This window comes from Diabrotica virgifera, chromosome 3, assembly GCF_917563875.1.
Source record: "Diabrotica virgifera virgifera chromosome 3, PGI_DIABVI_V3a".
In the NCBI taxonomy this organism is placed as follows: Eukaryota; Metazoa; Arthropoda; class Insecta; order Coleoptera; family Chrysomelidae; genus Diabrotica; species Diabrotica virgifera.
In genome coordinates, this window is record NC_065445.1 from 91,573,866 (window position 1) to 91,597,957 (window position 24,092).

The 24,092-nt window shown below is 32.2% G+C and overlaps 1 protein-coding gene across 1 annotated transcript in view; it reads left to right on the forward strand.

Annotated features, from left to right (window-relative positions):
- The window catches only part of LOC114329981 (histone-lysine N-methyltransferase E(z)), a 106,722-nt gene extending 94,212 nt beyond the window's left edge, over positions 1–12,510 (forward strand). The window contains exon 11 of the mRNA XM_028279276.2: positions 12,296–12,510. Coding sequence (XP_028135077.1) covers positions 12,296–12,356 — 61 coding nt within the window. The 3' untranslated portion in view covers positions 12,357–12,510. The remainder of the gene's footprint in view (positions 1–12,295) is intronic.
- Positions 12,511–24,092: the final 11,582 nt, after the last annotated feature.

Genomic DNA, 24,092 nt, shown 5'->3' on the forward strand with positions numbered 1-24,092 from the left:
TAAACTTTGAGGGACAAAAACTATCTTACAACCGAAAATTGTTAAAATAGACTAATAGGGGAGTGCATTTAGATTTTCACTTCGGAAAAAATCAAACAAGATAAAACTTTTTGTAATTTCATTAAGAAATGTTTAATAAACAACATATCAAAAAGTTCTACTCGAGAAGTGGGTGCTTCATTTTTTATTAAACAAATGAACAGCGAAGTTAGATGTTTTTTAAATAACTCCGAAAATATAATTTTTAGAAAAAAACTGACTTGACCATGGAAAAATTCAGAAAATTTTACAAAAAAAACCTTATTAAAAGATTTTTCTAAAATTAAATCTCTAGCTTCTGTAATTTTTTATTTATAACGCTAAAGTCACCCTTCTCACACACATTGGCGCAATGTAAACTAGCGTTGGAAGAAGGGCACGGTTGAGTTTTTTAAATGTAATTCTTTAACTAATGGATCAAAAGAAATTTTACAAATTGGACATGAAAGATGATAAAATAAGTTATCTTATGGTTGTAATAAAAAGAAATAAAATGTATGGACATAAGTACGGTGTGGGCGGAAAGTGAGACTTACATGAATTTTGTTTAAAAATGATTTAAAAATGTGTAACTAATACAATTTTACTTACAAAGCTCTCAAATTTGCACAACTTACCTCTCAATCATCTTACTAAACGATGTTTCATTAAAAAAAAATCTCAAAAATTTAATTCAAATAATACGCTGTCTCAAAAAATGTAATTTTTGAAAACTTAGTAGTTCTACAGAATTCCCACCACTTTAAGACGGTATTACTCAAGTTTGAATAAATCTAATACAATTTTTTTAATATTTTTTTAAAGCCTAGGATGTAATCTTTAAAAAACACTGAATTATTTTAGATTAAAAATGAAATAAACAGTTTTTTTTTTTGAGAAAACTAAGAAAGATAACAAAAATGTAATACAAAAACCGAAAATTACCAGCTGAAAAAATGTATATACAGAGTGATCAAAACTTTTTTCTGTAAAACTTACCTAAAATTAATTTAATAATAAGCTTCAAAAATAATAAATGTTCAACAAAAAAAATTTTTTTAGCTCTTATACAGTATGTCTGCGTAACTTGGAACCTATCGATAACTTTTTTAATATCAGTTTTACGAAAAAAAGTTATTCTTTATAAAATACTCTGCATCTTATATAACATAAGATGCAACCATTAAATATCAAATTTTGTTAATTTTGTACGAGGTATGTCAAAAAATATGAATTTCTCTCAAGAGTAAAGTACCTTTATATTTCACAATATCGAAAATTTTTATAAAGAAAAGTTGTTTGGAATTAAAAACTATGTTCCAATATGTAATTATATCCTTCTAATCGAAAATTTGTTTTTTTTTAATATTGTTTCAAATTAATTATACCAAACATCATTAAATTTTCACTTATTATTTATGATAACTGATTTATTATTAATTTTATGAAGAAAATTATTCGTCATAAATAGCTGTGCATGGTCTAACACTTAATATGCAAATATAAAATATTATATTTTATCAATATTATACGAAGTATTATGTAAAAAAATTGCATAAAAGTGTAATTGCATATTGACACATCGTTTTTAATTCTGAACAACTTTCCATAATAACAATTTTCAGTATCATGAAAAATATAGGTATTTTACTCCTAACTGAAATTTTTATTTATTGACATATCTTGTACAAAATGATATTTTATGATTGCATTTAAAGTTTTAGAATATGCAGAGCTTTTTACTAAGAATAACTTTTTATTTATGATTCCATTGCAACAATTTTTTGAATATTGAAGAGATAGATTTTGAATAATTGGTTCTTTCTTTCTAATACATTTTAATTTTTAATATTTTTGTGAAAATTATTTGTTTATCTTTTTTTAAGAATGAAATTCCATATTTGTTTGATTGGATTCTACTTGTTTTTCATTTAAATATCCGCCATTTTGGATCCGCCATTTTGAAATTTAAATTTTTAATCTTTAATTCAGATTCAACAACCTGTTAAAAATAAAGACAATAAATGTTTTAGAAAAATGTTCTTTTTTATGTTCTTTTTAGAAAATCCGCATTTTGGATCCGCCATTTTATAGTTTATGATGTTAACATTTAACTTAGGTTTATCAAAACTCTCAAAAATAAATATATGTAGAAATAAATACATTTTGTAAAGAAATTATGATTTTACAACTATTTTTTAAGTTATCCGCCATTTTGGATCTGCCATTTTATAATTTAAATTATCAAAATTTGATTCAGGTTCAGCAACCTCTCAAAAATATCCACATATATGTAAACAAACACGTTTTATAAAAAAAAATTCGGATTTTACAACTGCTTTTTAAGGAATTTTAGGAAAAAATCCGCCATTTTGAATCCGCCATTTTGAATTTGCAAATTGTAATGTCTGATTCAGGTTCAGCATAATCAAAACTAAAATAAAAACATTTTTTTATCAAAATAAAATGTTGAATTCACCCATATTCTTAACATTATTTATACAAAACAATTGTTATTGTTTAAACAATTAATAAACAATTAGCGGCGAAATTTGTGAGTAGAACTTTTTACTTTAACATATTTATAAACTAACAAAAAAAGTTTTAGAAAAATATAACCTTGTTTGATTTTTTCCGAAACATTGTATCTTCTCGTTCTAATTGCACTCCCCTATAATTCTAAAACAAATTCTAATTACGGGGTGTATCGAAGTGACCACTGACTTAGCCGGTTGTCTCCAATAGACGCCGTAGGCTGCGTACAGCGTGTATGGGAGATCATCGCATAAAATAGGTTGGAGCTAATCTTTTGCGCTGGCCCCAGAGATTTCGAGATTTATCCGCAATTTAACACGTGTGGGACAGGATGGTAAGGAGACTTCTTAATTTAGAGGATACTCCTCAAACTTTGGGAGCACTTCGGAGGAGTTAATTAGAGCATGGGACGAGATACTCCACGAGGATATTGACCACCTAATCAGAAGCAAGCCCAGGAGCATCTGAGAGTATTGCCCACTAAGGTGCATCAACACATTATTAATTGATTTACGTCTGTAAGTTGTTTTAATCACATTGATATTTTGATCGTTTGTTTATTTTGCAATCCTATATAATTTTGCAAAATATAATACCTAATGTTCATTTTCATTATAATAATTTTCAAAATATAATAATAATGTGTTCGGATTTCTATGTTAATTAGTATTTTGGTTCATAATATACTACGTCGGTCAATAAGTCCCGGGCTTAATCATGAGATGGCGACTCTAATGAATTTTCCATTTGACATTTCGGAGTCCTAACCTTCAAAAACATACTGTCAAAATGTTCGGATTATTATTTATCGAGTTATCGTTCCTAAATGACGCTACTTTTGTGATTTTGATCAACAATGGATTCAAAGCATCGTCCAAACTGGGCAATGGCTCAAAAAGTGTCACTGAGCCTCTGCTCCATCGATTACAACCGTTAAACGATGGTTTGCTTAATTCAAAACCGCAAAGTGAAGGTGCAAGAGGTAGCTGACACTATAAAGTTATCAAAGGGCAACATTTTGACTGTTATACATAAACATTTAGGTATGAGAAAGCTGTTTTGTAAATGGGTGCCGCGTTTGCTTACACCAGAACAAAAACAACGAGTTGATGAATCTCGGCGCTGCGCTGTTTGGACATCTTTAATCCGAGTTTTCGCGTCGGTACATCACAATGGATAAACATGGATTCATCACTTTACTCCGGAATCAAATCTGCAGTCATCTGAGTGGACAGCACCCGGAGAAAGCCGTCCAAAGCGACCAAAGACGCAACAAACAGCCGGCAAGGTTATGGCTTCTGTATTTTAGGTCTCGCAAGGAATTATTTTCATTGACTATTTGAAACATATAAAAACCTTAGAAGAGAAAAGAAGTGTATTCATAGAAGAAAAAAGAGAATTTATGAAAATAGAATACTGGAAATAAGCCACAATATTATTAAAAAATGATTTTTATTAACGTTTCGACGCCCAAATCGGGTGCCGTTGTCAAAATACAAAATACACATCAGTAGTATTTTGTATTTTGACAACGGCACCCGATTTTGGCGTCGAAACGTTAATAAAAATCATTTTTTAATAATATTGTGGCTTATTCCCATTATAAATAGTTAAAATTGTAAAAATGCCACAAGAAAATAGCTTCAGAACAACATTAGAATACTGGAAGAACTTGAGACGTTAATCTATCTATCTAATCAGCCCTAAACATCCATCCTTGGATATAGGCCTCCTCTTCCTTCTTCCATGCCTCTCTATCTTGGGCAATTTGCATCCATTTTCACCCAGTGTGTTTCTTCAGGTCATCTGACCATCGCATCTGTGGCCTTCCCCTTTTTCGTTTGTGGTTCCATGGTCTCCAATGTATTACCATCTTAGTCCATCTTTCATCCTTCTGCCGTAGGGTGTGTCCGGCGAACTTCCATTTAAGCTTTGCTACTTGGGTAGAGACGTCTTTCACTTTTGTTTTGTTACGGATCCATTCGTTTCTTTTCCTGTCTGATAATTTAATGTTCAGCATTTGTCTTTCCATGGCTCTTTCTGTCTTTGCTATTTTTTCCATATTCTCTTTTGTAAACGTCCATGTCTGAGAGCCATATATTAAAACAGGGAGTATACATTGATTGAAGACTTTTGTTTTTAGGTATTGCGGGTATTTTCTGTTCTTTAGAATATAAGAACTTGAGACGTTAAAACAGGAAAATCAAACAAGAAAATTCTATAAAACTGAATAATGCAAGAAAGGAATTCAAACCAAGGCTAAGACTATGTAAGGATAAGGAGGGGCACATACTCAATACAAAAGAAGAAATATTGAAAAGGTGGGTGAGACACTATAAAGAACTACTTACCATCGAAGTAGAAGATCCAAATCAACCACCCCCAGGAGCAACCAACAATACACCATTAGAGCCTCCATCAATTCAAGAAGTACGGGATGCAATAAAACACCTAAACAATCATAAAGCTCCAGGAAGTGATGGTATATCCGCGGAACTTATTAAATATGGAGGTGCTACTCTGACTAATCAAATATATAAAATAATACTGAGAGCCTGGAATGAGGAACAAATCCCGCAAGAGTGGTGTGTTGGAATCGTTTGCCCGCTACACAAAAAGGGTGATCAATTGGAATGTAGAAACTATAGGGGAATAACCCTCCGTAATACAGCTTACAAAATATTTTCGAGTATCTTATATGGTCGCCTAAGTGCACATTCAGAGGAGCTGCTTGAAGAATATCAAAGTCGTTTTAGGCCTGGTCAATCAACAACAGACCAGATCTTTGTGCTAAGGCAAATACTGGAAAAAACCAATGAATTCAATATCGACACATACCATCTTTTCGTAAATTTTAAATCGGCCTATGATAGTGTTCTAAGAAATAAATTGTATGAAGCCATGGATGAATTCCACATCCCTGATAAACTGATAAGATTGGTTAAGGCTACAATGCGTAAAGTCGTTTGCAAAGTTGAAATACAGGGCGAACAATCACAGGCGTTTGAAACGAATGTTGGGCTGCGACAGGGAGATGCACTGGCGTGTCTCCTCTTCAACATAGCTCTGGAAAAGGCGGTCAGAGATGCCCGAATAGACAACAGAGGAAATATTTGTAATAAATCATCCCAAATTTTGGCATATGCAGATGACGTGAACCTAGTTGCCCGCACAACACGCAAACTAGAAGAAATGTATACCACCTTCTCAAATGCCTAAAAAAATATGGGCCTGAACGTAAACGAGGAGAAAACTAAGATGATGGCATCAACACCCAACAATAGAGCCAGAAACATCGGTCACCAATTCACTATTGATAACTCTACCTTTGAAGTGGTGGAAAAATTTACATACTTAGGCTCCCTGATCACCAAGGAGAACGTCATGACGGAAGAAATCAAGCGAAGGATAATCCTAGCGAACAAATGCTATTTTGGACTGAGCAGACACATGAGAAGCAGAAACTTAAGGCAAAAAACAAAAATAACCATAAATATACAAAACCCTTATACAATCAGTGTTGACATATGGATCGGAGACATGGACCATCTCCAAGGCAGATGAAAACCTTCTGCTTATATTTGAACGAAGGATCCTGAGAGGAATATTCGGTGGCATCTGTGAAAATGGTATTTGGAGGAGGAGGTACAACTACGAGGTATACGCTCTGAGCTTCGCTGGTGTCGCTCCTAGCGGTTACTAATTCATCTTTTACCGGTAATTTTTAAATTTATTATTTAATTGTTATCGCTTAATATTTACAACGCAAAAAAGTAATTAAATTGTAATCGATTTTTTTAAGATTTTTCTAATCATTTTGACGTTCTATTGATAAAATATCAATTTCTTACTTCGGATACTTTGACAATAATCGTGTAGATGGCGCTAAGAGTATAATAGATTATTTATAATTAGATATTACGGAACATTAAAAAAACTTAAATTCAGTATTTAAAACGTAAGTATATTTAAGGTAAAAATATATACCACAGCTTTGACCAACTAATATTGTTTATATTTAATGTTTTTAATTTTAATTTTAAATTAATCACTTTGACATTTATGTCAAATTTCCGGTAAACGTTTACAAACTTGTCACTACTGGCGTTCGCGAATTTGTAAATATCCCCTCTACGTACGAGCTCACAGCGTATACCACAGATATAAACATATATTTGGTGGTAAAGAAGTAGTATCTCTTATAAGAATAGGAAGACTAAGATGGGCGGGACATCTAGCAAGATCACAGCATAACAACCCTCCTAGAAGAATCCTTATGTCACAACCTGTGGGAAGTAGAAATAGGGGTAGGCCAAAAGTTAGATGCTAAGCTCACTAATAAGCCATACCCTCAAAATATTTCTAAAGGTGATTCATGGAAGGTTATACAGAAAGCTAGAAAATGATATGGATGATACCCAATTTGGGTTCCTCAAAGGACTTGGAACAAGAGAGGCATTGTTTGCATTTAATGTCCTCTCTCAAAGATGCCTAGATATGAACCTGGATATTTATTCCTGTTTCATCGACTTCGAAAAAGCGTTCGACAGAGTCCGACATGAAAAACTAATAGAATTATTGAAAAACAGAGATATAGACAGACGAGACTTACGAATTATCATCAATCTGTATTGGAATCAAAAGGCCAATATAAAGATAGACGAACAAGAGTCCGAGAATATTGATATAAAGAGAGGGGTAAGACAGGGTTGTGTACTGTCGCCGCTACTGTTTAACGTGTACAGTGAAGCCATATTTCAGGAAGCGATAGCGGAACTAAGTGATGGAATCTCTATAAACGGAAGAACAGTAAATAACATAAGATTCGCTGATGACACCGTTATAATGGCAGACACCCCTGAGTCGCTACAAGAATTGTTAAATAGAATTAACGATTATTGCATTCGATCATCATTCTCTTTGCCTTATCCCTATGCGGGGTCGGCTTCCCTAATTGCATTTCTCCACACAATTCTATCTTGGGTCATATCAATGTTAATCCCCTTTACCAACATATCCTGCCTTATCGCCTCCCCCCAGGTCTTCTTTGGTCTTCCTCTCCTACTCCTTCCAGGAATCTGCACTTCAGCTATTCTTCGTATTGGGTGATTAACGTCTCGACGTTGAACATGACCAAACCATCTTAACCTATGCTCTCTCATTTTGGCATCAATTGGTGCCACACCTAGACTTCCCCTAATATACTCATTTCTAATTTTATCCTTCTTTGTCACTCCACTCATCCATCTAAGCATTCTCATTTCCGCCACATGCATTCGTTGTTCCTCTTTCTTTTTCACTGCCCAACATTCAGTTCCGTACATCATAGCCGGTCTTATGGCTGTTTTATAGAATTTTCCCTTCAGCTTCATTGGAATTTTTCTGTCACACAACACACCACTCGCTTCTTTCCACTTCATCCATCCAGCCCTAATTCTACTGCATGCATCTCCATCTATTTCTCCATTACTCTGTAATACCGATCCTAGGTACTTAAAACTATTGCTTTTCACAATCATTCCACCATCCAAAGATACCATTTTATTTGTAGTAGCTCCATCTTTAAATGAACATTCCAAATACTCTGTTTTTGTCCTACTAAGTTTTAAACCTTTTTCCTCCAGAGCTTGTCTCCACTGTTCCAGTTTTTGTTCTAAGTCTCTTTCACTATTTCCTACTAACACGACATCATCAGCATACATTAAGCACCATGGAATGTTACCCTGTAGTTTCGCTGTTATCTGGTCCAAAACTAATGAAAATAAATACGGACTAAGCACAGAGCCTTGGTGCAATCCTACTTTCACATGAAATTTATCAGTCTCTCCCACACCTGTCCTAACACTAGTCGTTACTCCCTCATACATATCCCTAACAATCTTTACATATTCACCAGGGACTCCTTTCTTATTGAGTGCCCACCACAGAATCTCTCGAGGAACTCTATCATATGCTTTCTCAAGATCAATGAATACCATATGAGCGTTTGTTTCTTTACTCCTGTATTTTTCCATCAACTGTCTTATAATGAAAATTGCATCTGTTGTTGATCTACCCTGCATAAAGCCAAATTGATTCTCGGATATTTCGGTCTCTTCACGTATCCGTCTGTCAATTACTCTTTCCCATATTTTCATGGTGTGGCTAAGCAGTTTTATAGCCCTGTAGTTTGTACATTGTTGTATATCTCCCTTGTTTTTGTAAACAGGTATCAGTATACTGCTTCTCCATTCGTCTGGCATTTGTCCGACTTCCATAATTCTATTAAATAGACCTGCTAGCCACCTTGTTCCTGTCTCTCCCAATGCTCTCCATACTTCCCCAGGAATATCATCTGGTCCTACCGCTTTTCCTTTCTTTATTTTTTGAAGCGCTTGAGCCACTTCCTCGTTGGTTATTTTGGTGACCATTGCTGCTACTGTCTCCGTTGACCCTACAGGCTGTCTATCAAATTCTTCATTTAATAAGCTGTCAAAGTACTTTCTCCATCTCTTTTTGACATCCCTTTCGTGAACTAGTATTATTGCATTCGATATGGACTCAAAATAAACAAGAAAAAAACTAAATTTATGATTGTCTCAAAAACACAACATGGAAATGAAAGGTTAATACTAGAGCAAACCCAAATAGAAAAAGTAAAGACATACAAATATCTGGGAACCTGGGTTGATGACAAAAATGACCAAAGCAAAGAAATTAAAGTCCGAATTGAAACTGCAAGGCAAGCATTTATAAAAATGAAGACACTGCTTACAAACAAAGACCTTAGTTGCCTCTCAGATTGAGGGCTCTAAGATGCTATATATTTTCTATATTACTATACGGAATGGAAGCTTGGACATTGAAAAGGCAACATATAAGAAACATAGTAGCGTTCGAAATGTGGTGTTACAGAAGAATGTTGAAAATTCAGTGGGTTCAAAGGATTACCAATGTTGAAGTGCTACGACGTTTAAATAAGGAGTTAGAAATTATGAACAGTATAAAAACAAGAAAACTAGAATATTTGGGTCACATTACCAGAGGAGAGAAGTATGAGCTGCTGAGAGTTATTATGCAAGGAAGGATCCAAGGAAAAAGAAGCATAGGAAGAAGAGGCATCTCCTGGCTGAGGAACCTTAGAGAATGGTTTAACTGTAGTTCATTACAACTGTTCAGAGCAGCAGCCAACAAAGTGACCATAGCCATTATGATATCCAACCTCCGCTAGGAGATGGAACTTTAGGAAGAAGAAGAAAACTTAGATGGAAGGATGGTGTAGATGAGGATGAGAGAAAAATAGGCGCAGCAAACTGTTGGTAATGGATAGGACTGACTGGCGTAATAGACTTGGGAAGGTCGATGTTCTTTCATAGGGCTGTAGCACCATTGATTATGATGATTTGAAACAGGGAGAATCAATCAACAGCGACCATTATATTGGTTTATTGGAGCATTTGAAGACCGAAATCGCAAACAAAAGACGTCATTTTTTGAAGAAAAAAATGTTGTTTCACCAAGACAATGCACCGTGTCACAAGTCGATAAGAACGATGACAAAAATGTACGAATTGGGCTTTAACTTGCTTCCACACCCACCGTGTAGTCCAGATGTGCCCCCAGCGATTACTGCCTTTTTTCAGATCTCAAAAAGATGATCCGTGAAAGATATCACTCTGATGAGGAAGTAATCGCCGAAACTGAAGCTTATTTTGAAGACAAAGATAAATAATTTTACAAGGGCGGCATTGAAATTATTGTATCGCCGCTAAAGGAGATTATTTTGATGAATAAAGAATAATTTTTGCAAAAAAAAACTGTTGTTTTACTAATTAGGGCCGGGACTTATTGACCGACGATTTTCTAATGCCAATGACCATTAGTTGTCGAGGCATTAACCCATTATCTGCCGCAATTAAAAAATACACAAAAATAGCTAAACAAAATTAGGCTAAACAAATTAAGCTAAACAAAAAATTAGTATATTATTCAACGAGCGTGTAATGATGTTCATCAGAGTGAGTAATAGCCATTACATGCGAATAGAATACTATACTTTTTCTACGGCCTTTTTTATTTGGATTAGTAGAAAAATATAATTATCAACTACTAACATTTAGGTCTGGATCCCGCGTATGAAAAAATAGTTGATTAATAGCAAGCTGAAAATTTGTTAATAGCTTAAGTGTGTCTAGTCGGACAAACTTTGATATATGGGAACACTGGAACAGGGGCAGTTTTAATTGTGGAACAGGTTAAAAATTTGGAACTGTCAGATCACGAAAACGGCACATTTATTTTGTCCGACAGAATAGACTTAAACTCTCCGAACAGAGATTAAACTCTCATGCAAAAATCAGACTGCTATTTATCACCAAATGGGCGTTTTAATGAGTGGAACATGTAGAATATGTCAAATGACAGGAATTATGACAGGTGATAAATAGCAGTCTGATTTTTGCATGAGAGTTTAATCTGTGTTCGGAGAGTTTAAGTCTATTCTGTCGGACAAAATAAATGTGCCGTTTTCGTGGTCTGACCGTTCCAAATTTTTAACCTGTTCCACAATTAAAACTGCCCCTGTTCCAGTGTTCCCATATATCAAAGTTTATTCGACTAGACACCCTTAATCTATTAACAAATTTTCAGCTTGCTATTAATCAACTTTTTTTTTATACGCGGGATCCAGACCTAATTATTTAAAATCGAAATTTTATTTTTCATAAGAAAACATATTTTATATAACTATGGCAACACTGTTAGAATAATAGAAATGTCATTAGTGTCATGGTATATAATGGCGGTGGCTTTTAAAAATAAGACATATTTTAAGACAACTACATGAAAAAGAACGTTTGCTCCAAATAAAAATCTTTGTACAATCAACAGTAAGTAAAACAGAATTCATTGATATAAATTTCATATCCGCAAACGCTTTTACGGAATTAGTATACATTGTTTATGTTTACCTTTTAATAACGTCAATCTTAAAATGTCAAATGTTGAAATTTAAACGTAAAAAATATACTGATCTATTAGTTAAAATTCCTCTAAATATTTTTCGAAGTTAATTGTTGCTATAAATTAGAATGATTATTTTATTAAATAAACAACTTTAAGTAATTTTATTTGCTAATAATAAGTATATTAAAAGTGCCATGCACCACTTGAATCTAACTTCAACCCGTGAGTAATGACCCGTAAGTAGCTTCAGCTCGTGAGTAATGAACTATTACTCACGGGTACAGTAATAGGTGTTATTATCTACTCAAAAATAGTGAATAATGAGCATATTATTAAACGGTCGTAGAAAAATATATTTTCTTCCCCAAAGGGATCAGTTTTAATAAAAAGTGAATGTAGTTATTTTAAAACTAGGCAACTCATTGTTTTTGTATACAGTAGAACCCCGATTATCCGGGTGCGGATTATCCGTGCTGCGGATTATTCGTGCTATGATTTTCTATTACTCAAGTTGCGTTTTTGAGGTTTTATCAAAATAGCGTCATCGTAAATCACTTGACGGAAACTCTATATGACGAAAGAAAGACTCATAATGAAAGATTTATTTTTTTCTGTTATTTTTATGGTAGGTACATGTGTATGTGTATACGTACATATGTATTATACATAAGAAATACATGTTCGGGTATCCGTGCTTTTCAATTATCCGTGCCACCCTTGGGTCCCGAGGAGCACGGATAATCGGGGTTCTACTGTATATGTTTTAAAAAAAGAATATGAACGATTCGTATTGTTTCAGATATGGTCCTACCGAGCAACTGAAGTTTGTAGGAATAGAACGAGAAATGGAGTTCTTATAGTCTTGATGTGATGTTTTTTGATTGATTTTTTCCTCAGTTCACATTTTGGCCTGATTATTTTAATTTTATATATTTTTGACTTTTGAAATGTACACATTAAGTATTCGTGTGTAATTTTACAACTTTTAGTATTGAAATATACACTTTATACATACGCTGTATTGTTATTGATTTCACATTCCCTCCGACAAATTAAGATGTTTTTATTATCGAATTTACAAAACAAAAAAAAATTTTACTTTAAACAGTTTATTTATATTTTATTTAAATATTAAACTAATTTTAATACTTACTACTTTCCAAAAATTTTTATTAAAACAATACCAAGAATTAAAAAAATAAAAGAATAAAACACACACAAACACATTGAAAAATGCCACAAAGAAATGATTTCTGAACAATAATTGTTGGCAAAAATTTTAACTCAATACGCATTTTCTGAAAAAAAAATTATATAACAAATATATTTACAATCATAAAATGTATAAAAAAATAAAAAACTTGCATTGGGATTCGAACCTGCGTTTATTCGGGTGCTTAGGATTTGAAGTCGAAGCCTCTACTCATTTAGCCACTTACACGTACCATGTACGTCATGTGCGAAGATAGGCCAACTGAACGTTTTAGTGTTTGACAGTTCTGAATTTAATCAAATTACTTTGTTTTTCGTGGAATTAAAATATTAAAATACAACAAAACATAGAGTAAGAAAACAATATATTATATGAAGATTGGAAGAAATTTTGTTGGTAATCAATTTATGTAAATCAAAGCATTACCTACTAGATAGGTATACATACATTTTCCAAATAGGTAAGTACCTATGTAATTTTTTATTAAAATTTCTGAAACATTTACAATAATTACGTACCTGTTGCTTTTAAACACTATTTAAAAAGTCACTACAATTATAAACTTGCTTTTTTCTCTGCCTTCACAACAATAAAAGCTAATATACACAACATTTGTTTACCCATAACCGACATATTGAACAATTGTATAACCCGTATAACGTTTGAGATTCGCTCAGGACCAAGACTTTTGATGAATTCGCGCACATATAAATTTACTCCCAACGCGCCAAAAGAAGTATAACTTCAAAAATTAATATCTAGAATATTTTATAACGTGCATGTGTCATCATCACACAGCCAAATTTTTCCACTCACCATTTCCACTTCAACTTCGTAATGCGTTTTAGGATGTCTTCCACTCCAGTTCTTCGCCGTAACTCATCATTTCGTATTCTATCTGTCAAAATTAGGCCAAGCATGGATCTTTCCATTTTTCGTTGTGCTACTTGTAATTTTCATATTGATGCTTTAGTTAATGTCAGTGTTTCAGCTCCGTAAGCGAGCACCGGAAGTACGCACTGGTTAAATACTTTTCTTTTTAGCTTTATTGGGATGTTTTCCTTGAACACGTATCTTAGTTTGCCATACGCTGCTCATCATAAAGCTATTCTTCTAGATAATTCGCATGTTTGGTTGTCTCTACTTATTTGCATTTCGTGGCCCAGATAGATATACAGTGCAACCCCGATAAGTCGGCCTCCGATAACCCGGAAGTCCGGCTAAACCGGACCGATTTTCATCAGACAAAACAAACACTTTTTCAGTTTGACTTAGTTTCTTACTAAGAAATGAACAATACTGTATTCGCGGTGTGCAAGTACTCGGAAGGGATACGCGAAACGATCGTGCGCGAATAGCGGAGAAATATTGCAACTTTCTTAAATAATTCATATTGTCAATTGAAATTGTCAAATTGACGTACATTTCATTCAAGAAGAAAAATTATATATTGCTCCACAATATTGATATGATATGCAATTATTATATAAAGGTAAATTTAATTAATTGTATTTTGCTTGCAGTACTGCATTTTAATAACTAATTTTATTTACTACATACAATTGTTGACGTTTTAATAATATAACCTAAATCTTATTTTTTCTTCTTATTATTTTTTTTGGACTATGGCCTTGACAATTATCCAGTAACCAGGGCCCTGATTCTAATTCATTTCGACAGTCGCAATTTCATTTCGACACCGCCATGACAGCCGTAGAGTATGGCGATTCTTATTCATTTCGATATTAGTTACAACTGGGGATATTAACCTTATCATGTTGAGACTGCTCAGAATTTGGGTTGGCGCTCCGGTTTATTGGATTTGTTAACGAGAATAGTCTGGGAAAATTATCGAAAAAATGCCATTTTTGGGAAAAATTATTTACCAGCTATTTTATTGCTAAAATCGAATCTTAAGATTGCATATATTAGTAATATGGGGTATGACAAGTCCGCAGAAAGTGTGTTATTTTATTTATAAACAAATTAGCACTCCTAAATCTTCTTTTTTTTTCAATTAGTGGTCTGTAACTCCTAAAATTTTTCCTTTGAGCCAAAAACACTCAAATAAAAATTCATCCTAATTTAGTTCTGCATAAAGTTATTTTTTTTTCCGATTTCCTTCAAAAAAATTTTACTCAGAAAATCCGAGTTTTCCCAAAAAATCTGCAATTTTCAATTAACATTTTAGGGAAGTACCTAATTATTTATCAATAATTAAATAATTGATGACATGAAAGATTTATTATAGTAGATTATACAGAGGGTCTAAATTATGGAATAAATTCATTTCTTTAAAACGGACGATTTTGGAGCAAAATCCCGAAAGAGGTCGATTTTTATTTTTAAATTACAATTTTTTGGCATATATTTCATACTAGTGACGTCATCCATCTGAGCGTGATGACGTAATCGATAATTTTTTTAATGGTAATAGGGGTCGTGTGGTAGGTCATTTGAAAGGGCGTTCAATTCTCTATTCAGTAATATAAACATTAATATCATTAGGTATTTATACAGGGTTGCCAAAAAAATTTTTTTGAATTAAATTAATTGGCGCAAAAAGAAGAATGTATGTAATTTATTTAACTCAAAATACATTGTACTGCTGTCAGAAAATACAAAAAAAGGTTTATTTCACAAATAAACATTTCTTTTCGCTTAAATTAAATCACAAACAGCCTCCCTCCTACCTATTGGCAGTTTGAACATTTAATTTAAGCTAAAAGCAATGTTTATTTGCAAAATAAACATTTTTTCTATTTTCTGACAGCAATAGAATGTATTTTGAGTTAAATAAATTACATGCATTCTTCTTCTTGCGTCAATTAATTTAATTCAAAAAATTTTTTGGCCTCCCTGTATAAATAATGATATTAATGTTTATAATACTAAATAGAAAATTGAACGCATTTGTAAATGAGCTACAACACGAACCCCTATTCCTATTTAAAAAAATAATCGATTACGTCATCACGCTCGGATGCATGACGTCACTAGTTTGAAATATATGCCAAGAAATTTAATTTAAAAATAAAAATCGACCTGTTTCGGGATTTTTCTCTAAAATCGTCCATTTTAGAGAAAATGAATTTATTCCATAATTTAGCCCCTCTCTGTATATCAGGAGACCGGCGACAATCTAACCAATAGTTTAGCAATAATTAAAATGTTAATTAAAAAATTTCGGTCGAAATAATAACCAGCAAGATTATGATACACCAGAATAACTATGATTTTCGTATAAAAAAGCACTATACCTATTCAACGTACCTTACAGGATTGAAATTGGACCATTTGAGCGGTCTCAGGAATGTTATAAAGAATCAATTTTTTGGCTTATAAACAAATAGAACCCCTCAGAAAATATTAGATTAAATTAAATTAAGTTAACGCTGTTGAAAAGGGCACGGCTTCTGTGTCCTTTTCGAAGAAAAACAAATTGAATTGCGAGGACTGATTCCAGGTATAGCCGGTCAAATTTGACCGGCATTTGCGACCGAGTTATAAACAACAGGATTTTAATCTTTGAACCATTAGATACCTTTTAATTCCGGTCCTCTTTGTACATACAAATTTTCATATCTTCAAGACACTCATAACAAAAAAGATTTATGTCACTGTCACCAAATTATTTAATTATTGATAAATAATTACTTCCCTCAAATTTTAGTTGAAAATTAAAGATTTTGTTTGGAAAACCCGAATTTTCCGAGGAAAATTTCCGTCGAAGGAAATTGGAATAAATTATCAATGTGCAGAATTAAATTACTGTCAATTTTTATGTGAGTGTTTAGGTTTAAAGTTAAAATTTTCGGAGTTATAGAGCAATAATATAAAAAAATATTTCGGAGCGCTAATTTGTTTATAAACAAAATAGCACACTTTCTGTGGACTTTGCACAGCTATATTACTAATATAGGAAACCTTAAGATTTGATTTCAGCATGTCCAGCAATAAAATAGCTGGTAATTAATTTTCCTTGTTTTTTACTAATTTTCCCAGATTATTACCTTACATCTTTCATTGAGTTGATGATTCATGTTGTGGACATTCTCAATTATTATATTTCTAATTTAATACTATTCTATCTAATTCCTCAAAACAAGCAAATTTCAATTAAACCCAGCTATATTATAATACCTTTTGCTTTAGTTTTCCTTGCGAGAAATAAACAAAACACATCTAAACTAAACCTAACCTCGCTTTTGGCCATTCATTCATCTCCGTGTCAAATAATTTCGACAGTCGAAATTATTATCAACATCCTTTTTAAAGTCGCTATTAATTTCGATAGTCGCTATTTCATGACGTCACTTCGTTAGTTCAACTAAAATCCACAAGGCTCGCACAATCGCATTTCAACCGTCGCCATATTGAAAGCGACTTGTTTTTGGTCGAAATTTGATTTAGAATCAGGGCCCTGGGCCCTGATTCTAATTCATTTCGACAGTCGCAATTTCATTTCGACACCGCCATGACAGCCGCAGAAAATAGCGATTCTTATTCATTTCGATATTAGTTACAACTGGGGATATTAATCTTATCATGTTGAGACTGCTCAGAATTTGGGTTGGCGCTCCCGTTTATTGGAACTTGTTGATAGTCTGGGAAAATTATCGAAAAAATGCCATTTTTGGGAAAAATTATTTACCAGCTATTTTATTGCTAAAATCGAATCTTAAGATTGCATATACAGTGCGTCCATAAAGTAACGCATAAATTCATTATTTCGTAAACCAGCGACATTAATGAAAAATCCTGAAACGGGTCGATTTTTATTTTTAGATTCAGATTTTTTGGCATATATATCATACTAGTGACGTCATCCATCTGGGCGCGATGACGTAATCGATGATTTTTTTAAATGAGAATGGTCATGTGATAGCTCATTTGAAAGGGTATTCAATTCTCTATTCACTAATATAAACATTTACCTAATTATTTATACAAGGTGTTCAAAAAACATTTTTTTAATTAAAATAATTGAAACAAAAAGAAGAATGTACGTAATTTATTTAATTCAAAATACGTTTTACTGTTGTCCGAAAACAGGAAAAAAATGTTTATTTGAGAAATAAATATTGTTTTTTGCTTAAATTCAATGTTAAAGCTGCCACCCACCTGTCGCTTGGCAGTTTGAACATTTCGTTTAAGCGAAAATCAATGTTTATTTGTCAAATAAAATTTTTTTCTGTTTACTGACAGTAGTAAAATGTATTTTGAATTAAATAATTACATTATATTCTTCTTTTTGTCTCACTTATTTTAATTAAAAAATGTTTTTTGAACACACTGTATAAATAATTATGTTAATGTTTATATTCTTGGATAGAGAATTGAATACCCTTTTAAATGAGCTATCATATGACCCCTATTCTCATTTAAAAAAATCATCGATTACGTCATCACGCCCAGATGGATGACTTCACTAGTATGATATATATGCCAAAAAACCGTAATTTAAAAATAAGAATCGACGTGTTTCGGGAATTTTCCTTAAAGTAACCAGTTTACGAAATAACGAATTTATGCGTTACTTTATTAGTAATATGGGGTATGACAAGTCCGCAGAAAGTGTGTTATTTTATTTATAAACAAATTAGCACTTCTAAATCTTCTTTATTTTTCAATTAGTGGTCTGTAACTCCTAAAATTTTTCCTTTGAGCCAAAAACACTCAAATAAAAATTCACCGTAATTTAGTTCTGCACAAAGTTATTTTTTTTCCGATTTCCTTCAACAAAAATTTTACTCAGAAAATCCGAGTTTTCCCAAAAAATCTGCAATTTTCAATTAAAATTTTAGGGAAGTACCTAATTATTTATCAATAATTAAATAATTAATGACATGAAAGATTTATTATAGTAGATTATACAGAGGGGCTAAATTATGGAATAAATTCATTTCTTTAAAACGGACGATTTTGGAGCAAAATCCCGAAAGAGGTCGATTTTTATTTTTAAATTACAATTTTTTGGCATATATTTCTTACTAGTGACGTCATCCATCTGAGCGTGATGACGTAATCGATAATTTTGTTAATGGGAATAGGGGTCGTGTGGTAGGTCATTTGAAAGGGCGTTCAATTCTCTATTCAGTAATATAAACATTATTATCATTAGGTATTTATACAGGGTTGCCAAAAAAAATTTTTGAATTTTAATTTATTTAACTCAAAATACATTGTACTGCTGTCAGAAAATAGAAGAAAAGGTTTATTTCACAAATAAGCATTTCTTTTCGCTTAAATTAAATCACAAACAGCCTCCCTCCTACCTATTGGCAGTTTGAACATTTAATTTAAGCTAAAAGCAATGTTTATTTGCAAAATAAACATTTTTTTCTATTTTCTGACAGCAATAGAATGTATTTTGAGTTAAATAAATTACATGCATTCTTCTTCTTGCGTCAATTAATTTAATTCAAAAATTTTTTTGGCCTCCCTGTATAAATAATGATATTAATGTTTATAATACTGAATAGAGAATTGAACGCCTTTGTAAATGAGCTACAACACGAACCCCTATTCCTATTTAAAAAAATAATCGATTACGTCATCACGCTCGGATGGATGACGTCACTAGTTTGAAATATATGCCAAGAAATTTAATTTAAAAATAAAAATCGACCTGTTTCGGGATTTTTCTCTAAAATCGTAAAAAATTTTAGAGAAAATGAATTTATTCCATAATTTAGCCCCCCTCTGTATATCAGGAGACCGGCGACAATCTAACCAATAGTTTAGCAATAATTAAAATGTTAATTAAAAAATTTCGGTCGAAATAATAACCAGAAAGATTATGATACACCAGAATAACTATGATTTTCGTATAAAAAAGCACTATACCTATTCAACGTTCCTTACAGGATTGAAATTGGACCATTTGAGCGGTCTCAGGAATGTTATAAAGAAACAATTTTTTGGCTTATAAACAAATAGAACCTCTCAGAAAATATTAGATTTAATTAAATTAAGTTAACGCTGTTGAAAAGGGCACGGCTTCTGTGTCCTTTTCGAAGAAAAACAAATTGAATTGCGAGGAGTGATTCCAGGTATAACCGGTCAAATCTGACCGGCATTTGTGACAGAGTTATAAACAACAGGATTTTAATCTTTGAACCATTAGATACCTTTTAATTCCGGTCCTCTTTGTACATACAAATTTTCATATCTTCAAGACACTTATAACAAAAAAGATTTATGTCACTGTCACCAAATTATTTAATTATTGATAAATAATTACTTCCCTCAAATTTTAGTTGAAAATTAAAGATTTTGTTTGGAAAACCCGAATTTTCCGAGGAAAATTTCCGTCGAAGGAAATTGGAATAAATTATCAATGTGCAGAATTACTGTCAATTTTTATGTGAGTGTTTTGGTTTAAAGTTAAAATTTTCGGAGTTATAGAGCAATAATAAAAAAAGATTTCGGAGCGCTAATTTGTTTATAAACAAAATAGCACACTTTCTGTGGACCTTGCACAGCTATATTACTAATATAGGAAGTCTTAAGCAATAAAATAGCTGGTAATTAATTTTTCTTGTTTTTTACTAATTTTCCCAGATTATTACCTTACATCTTTCATTGAGTTGATGATTCATGTTGTGGACATTCTCAATTATTATATTTCTAATTTAATACTATTCTATCTAATTCCTCAAAACAAGCAAATTTCAATTAAACCCAGCTATATTATAATACCTTTTGCTTTAGTTTTCCTTGCAAGAAATAAACAAAACACATCTAAACTAAACCTAACCTCGCTTTTGGCCAATCGTTCATCTCCGTGTCAAATAATTTCGACAGTCGAAATTATAATATCAACACCCTTTTTAAAGTCGCTATTAATTTCGATAGTCGCTATTTCATGACGTCACTTCGTTAGTTCAACTAAAATCCACAAGGCTCGCACAATCGCATTTCAACCGTCGCCATATTGAAAGCGACTTGTTTAGTGTCGAAATTTGATTTAGAATCAGGGCCCTGATTCTAAATCAAATTTCGACACTAAACAAGTCGCTTTCAATATGGCGATGGCGACTGTCGAAATTATTTGACACGGAGATGAATGAATGGCCAAAAGCGAGGTTAGGTTTAGTTTAGATGTGTTTTGTTTATTTCTTGCAAGGAAAACTAAATCAAAAGGTATTATAATATAGCTGGGTTTAATTGAAATTTGCTTGTTTTGAGGAATTAGATAGAATAGTATTAAATTAGAAATATAATAATTGAGAATGTCCACAACATGAATCATCAACTCAATGAAAGATGTGAGGTAATAATCTGGGAAAATTAGTAAAAAACAAGGAAAATTAATTACCAGCTATTTTATTGCTGGACATGCTGAAATAAAATCTTCAAGATTTCCTATATTAGTAATATAGCTGTGCAAAGTCCACAGAAAGTGTGCTATTTTGTTTATAAACAAATTAGCGCTCCGAAATCTTTTTTTTTATTATTGCTCTAAAACTCCGAAAATTTTAACTTTAAACCAAAACACTCACATAAAAATTGACAGTAATTTAATTCTGCACATTAATAATTTATTCCAATTTCCTTCGACGGAAATTTTCTTCGGAAAATTCGGGTTTTCCAAACAAAATCTTTAATTTTCAACTAAAATTTGAGGGAAGTAATTATTTATTAATAATTAAATAATTTGGTGACAGTGACATAAATCTTTTTTGTTATGAGTGTCTTGAAGATATGAAAATTTGTATGTACAAAGAAGACCGGAATTAAAAGGTATCTAATGGTTCAAAGATTAAAATCCTGTTGTTTATAACTCTGTCGCAAATGCCGGTCAAATTTGACCGGTTATACCTGGAATCACTCCTCGCAATTCAATTTGTTTTTCTTCGAAAAGGACACAGAAGCCGTGCTCTTTTCAACAGCGTTAACTTAATTTAATTTAATCTAATATTTTCTGAGGGGTTCTATTTGTTTATAAGCCAAAAAATTGTTTCTTTATAACATTCCCGAGACCGCTCAAATGGTCCAATTTCAATCCTGTAAGGTACGTTGAATAGGTATAGTGCTTTTTTATATGAAAATCATAGTTATTCTGGTGTATCATAATCTTTCTGGTTATTATTTCGACCGAAATTTTTTAATTAACATTTTAATTATTGCTAAACTATTGGTTAGATTGTCGCCGGTCTCCTGATATACAGAGAGGGGCTAAATTATGGAATAAATTCATTTTCTCTAAAATGGACGATTTTAGAGAAAAATCCCGAAACAGGTCGATTTTTATTTTTAAATTAAATTTCTTGGCATATATTTCAAACTAGTGACGTCATCCATCCGAGCGTGATGACGTAATTATTTTTTTAAATAGGAATATGGGTTCGTGTTGTAGCTCATTTACAAAGGCGTTCAATTCTCTATTCAGTATTATAAACATAAGTTTCATTATTTATACAGGGAGGCCAAGAAAAATTTTGAATTAAATTAATTGACGCAAGAAGAAGAATGCATGTAATTTATTTAACTCAAAATACATTGTATTGCTGTCAGAAAATAGAAAAAAATGTTTATTTTGCAAATAAACATTGCTTTTAGCTTAAATTAAAAGTTCAAACTGCCAATAGGTAGGAGGGAGTCTGTTTGTGATTTAATTTAAGCGAAAAGAAATGTTTATTTGTGAAATAAACCTTTTTTTCTATTTTCTGACAGCAGTACAATGTATTTTGAGTTAAATAAATTACATACATTCTTCTTTTTGCGCCAATTAATTTAATTCAAATTTTTTTTTTGGCAACCATGTATAAATACCTAATGATATTAATGTTTATATTACTGAATAGAGAATTAAACGCCCTTTCAAATGACCTACCACACGACCCCTATTCCCATTAACAAAATTATCGATTACGTCATCACGCTCAGATGGATGACGTCACTAGTATGAAATATATGCCAAAAAATTGTAATTTAAAAATAAAAATCGACCTCTTTCGGGATTTTGCTCCAAAATCGTCCGTTTTAAAGAAATGAATTTATTCCATAATTTAGCCCCTCTGTATAATCTACTATAATAAATCTTTCATGTCTTCAATTATTTAATTATTGATAAATAATTAGGTACTTCCCTAAAATTTTAATTGAAAATGGCAGATTTTTTGGGAAAACTCGGATTTTCTGAGTAAAATTTTTGTTGAAGGAAATCGGAAAAAAAATAACTTTGTGCAGAACTAAATTACGGTGAATTTTTATTTGAGTGTTTTTGGCTCAAAGGAAAAAATATAGGAGTTACAGACCACTAATTGAAAAAAAAAAGAAGATTTAGGAGTGCTAATTTGTTTATAAATAAAATAACACACTTTCTGCGGACTTGTCATACCCCATATTACTAATATATGCAATCTTAAGATTCGATTTTAGCAATAAAATAGCTGGTAAATAATTTTTCCCAAAAATGGTATTTTTTCGATAATTTTCCCAGACTATCAACAAAATCCAAGAAACCGAAGCGCCAACCCAAATTCTGAGCAGTCTCAACATAATAAGGTTAATATCCCCAAGAATCGCGCGGTGTCGAAATGAAATTGCGACTGTCGAAATGAATTAGAATCAGGCCCCAGGGCCCAGGGGCCTGATTCTAATTCATTTCGACAGTCGCAATTTCATTTCGACACCGCCATGACAGCCGCAGAATATAGCGATTCTTATTCATTTCGATATTAGTTACAACTGGGGATATTAACCTTATCATGTTGAGACTGCTCAGAATTTGGGTTGGCGCTCCCGTTTATTGGAACTTGTTGATAGTCTGGGAAAATTGTCGAAAAAATGCCATTTTTGGGAAAAATTATTTACCAGCTATTTTATTGCTAAAATCGAATCTTAAGATTGCATATACAGTGCGTCCATAAAGTAACGCATAAATTCATTATTTCGTAAACCAGCGACATTAATGAAAAATCCTGAAACGGGTCGATTTTTATTTTTAGATTCAGATTTTTTGGCATATATATCATACTAGTGACGTCATCCATCTGGGCGCGATGACGTAATCGATGATTTTTTTAAATGAGAATGGTCATGTGATAGCTCATTTGAAAGGGTATTCAATTCTCTATTCACTAATATAAACATGTACCTAATTATTTATACAAGGTGTTCAAAAAACATTTTTTAAATTAAAATAATTGAAACAAAAAGAAGAATGTACGTAATTTATTTAATTCAAAATACGTTTTACTGTTGTCAGAAAACAGGAAAAAAATGTTTATTTGAGAAATAAATATTGTTTTTTGCTTAAATTCAATGTTAAAGCTGCCACCCACCTGTCGCTTGGCAGTTTGAACATTTCGTTTAAGCGAAAATCAATGTTTATTTGTGAAATAAAATTTTTTTCTGTTTACTGACAGTAGTA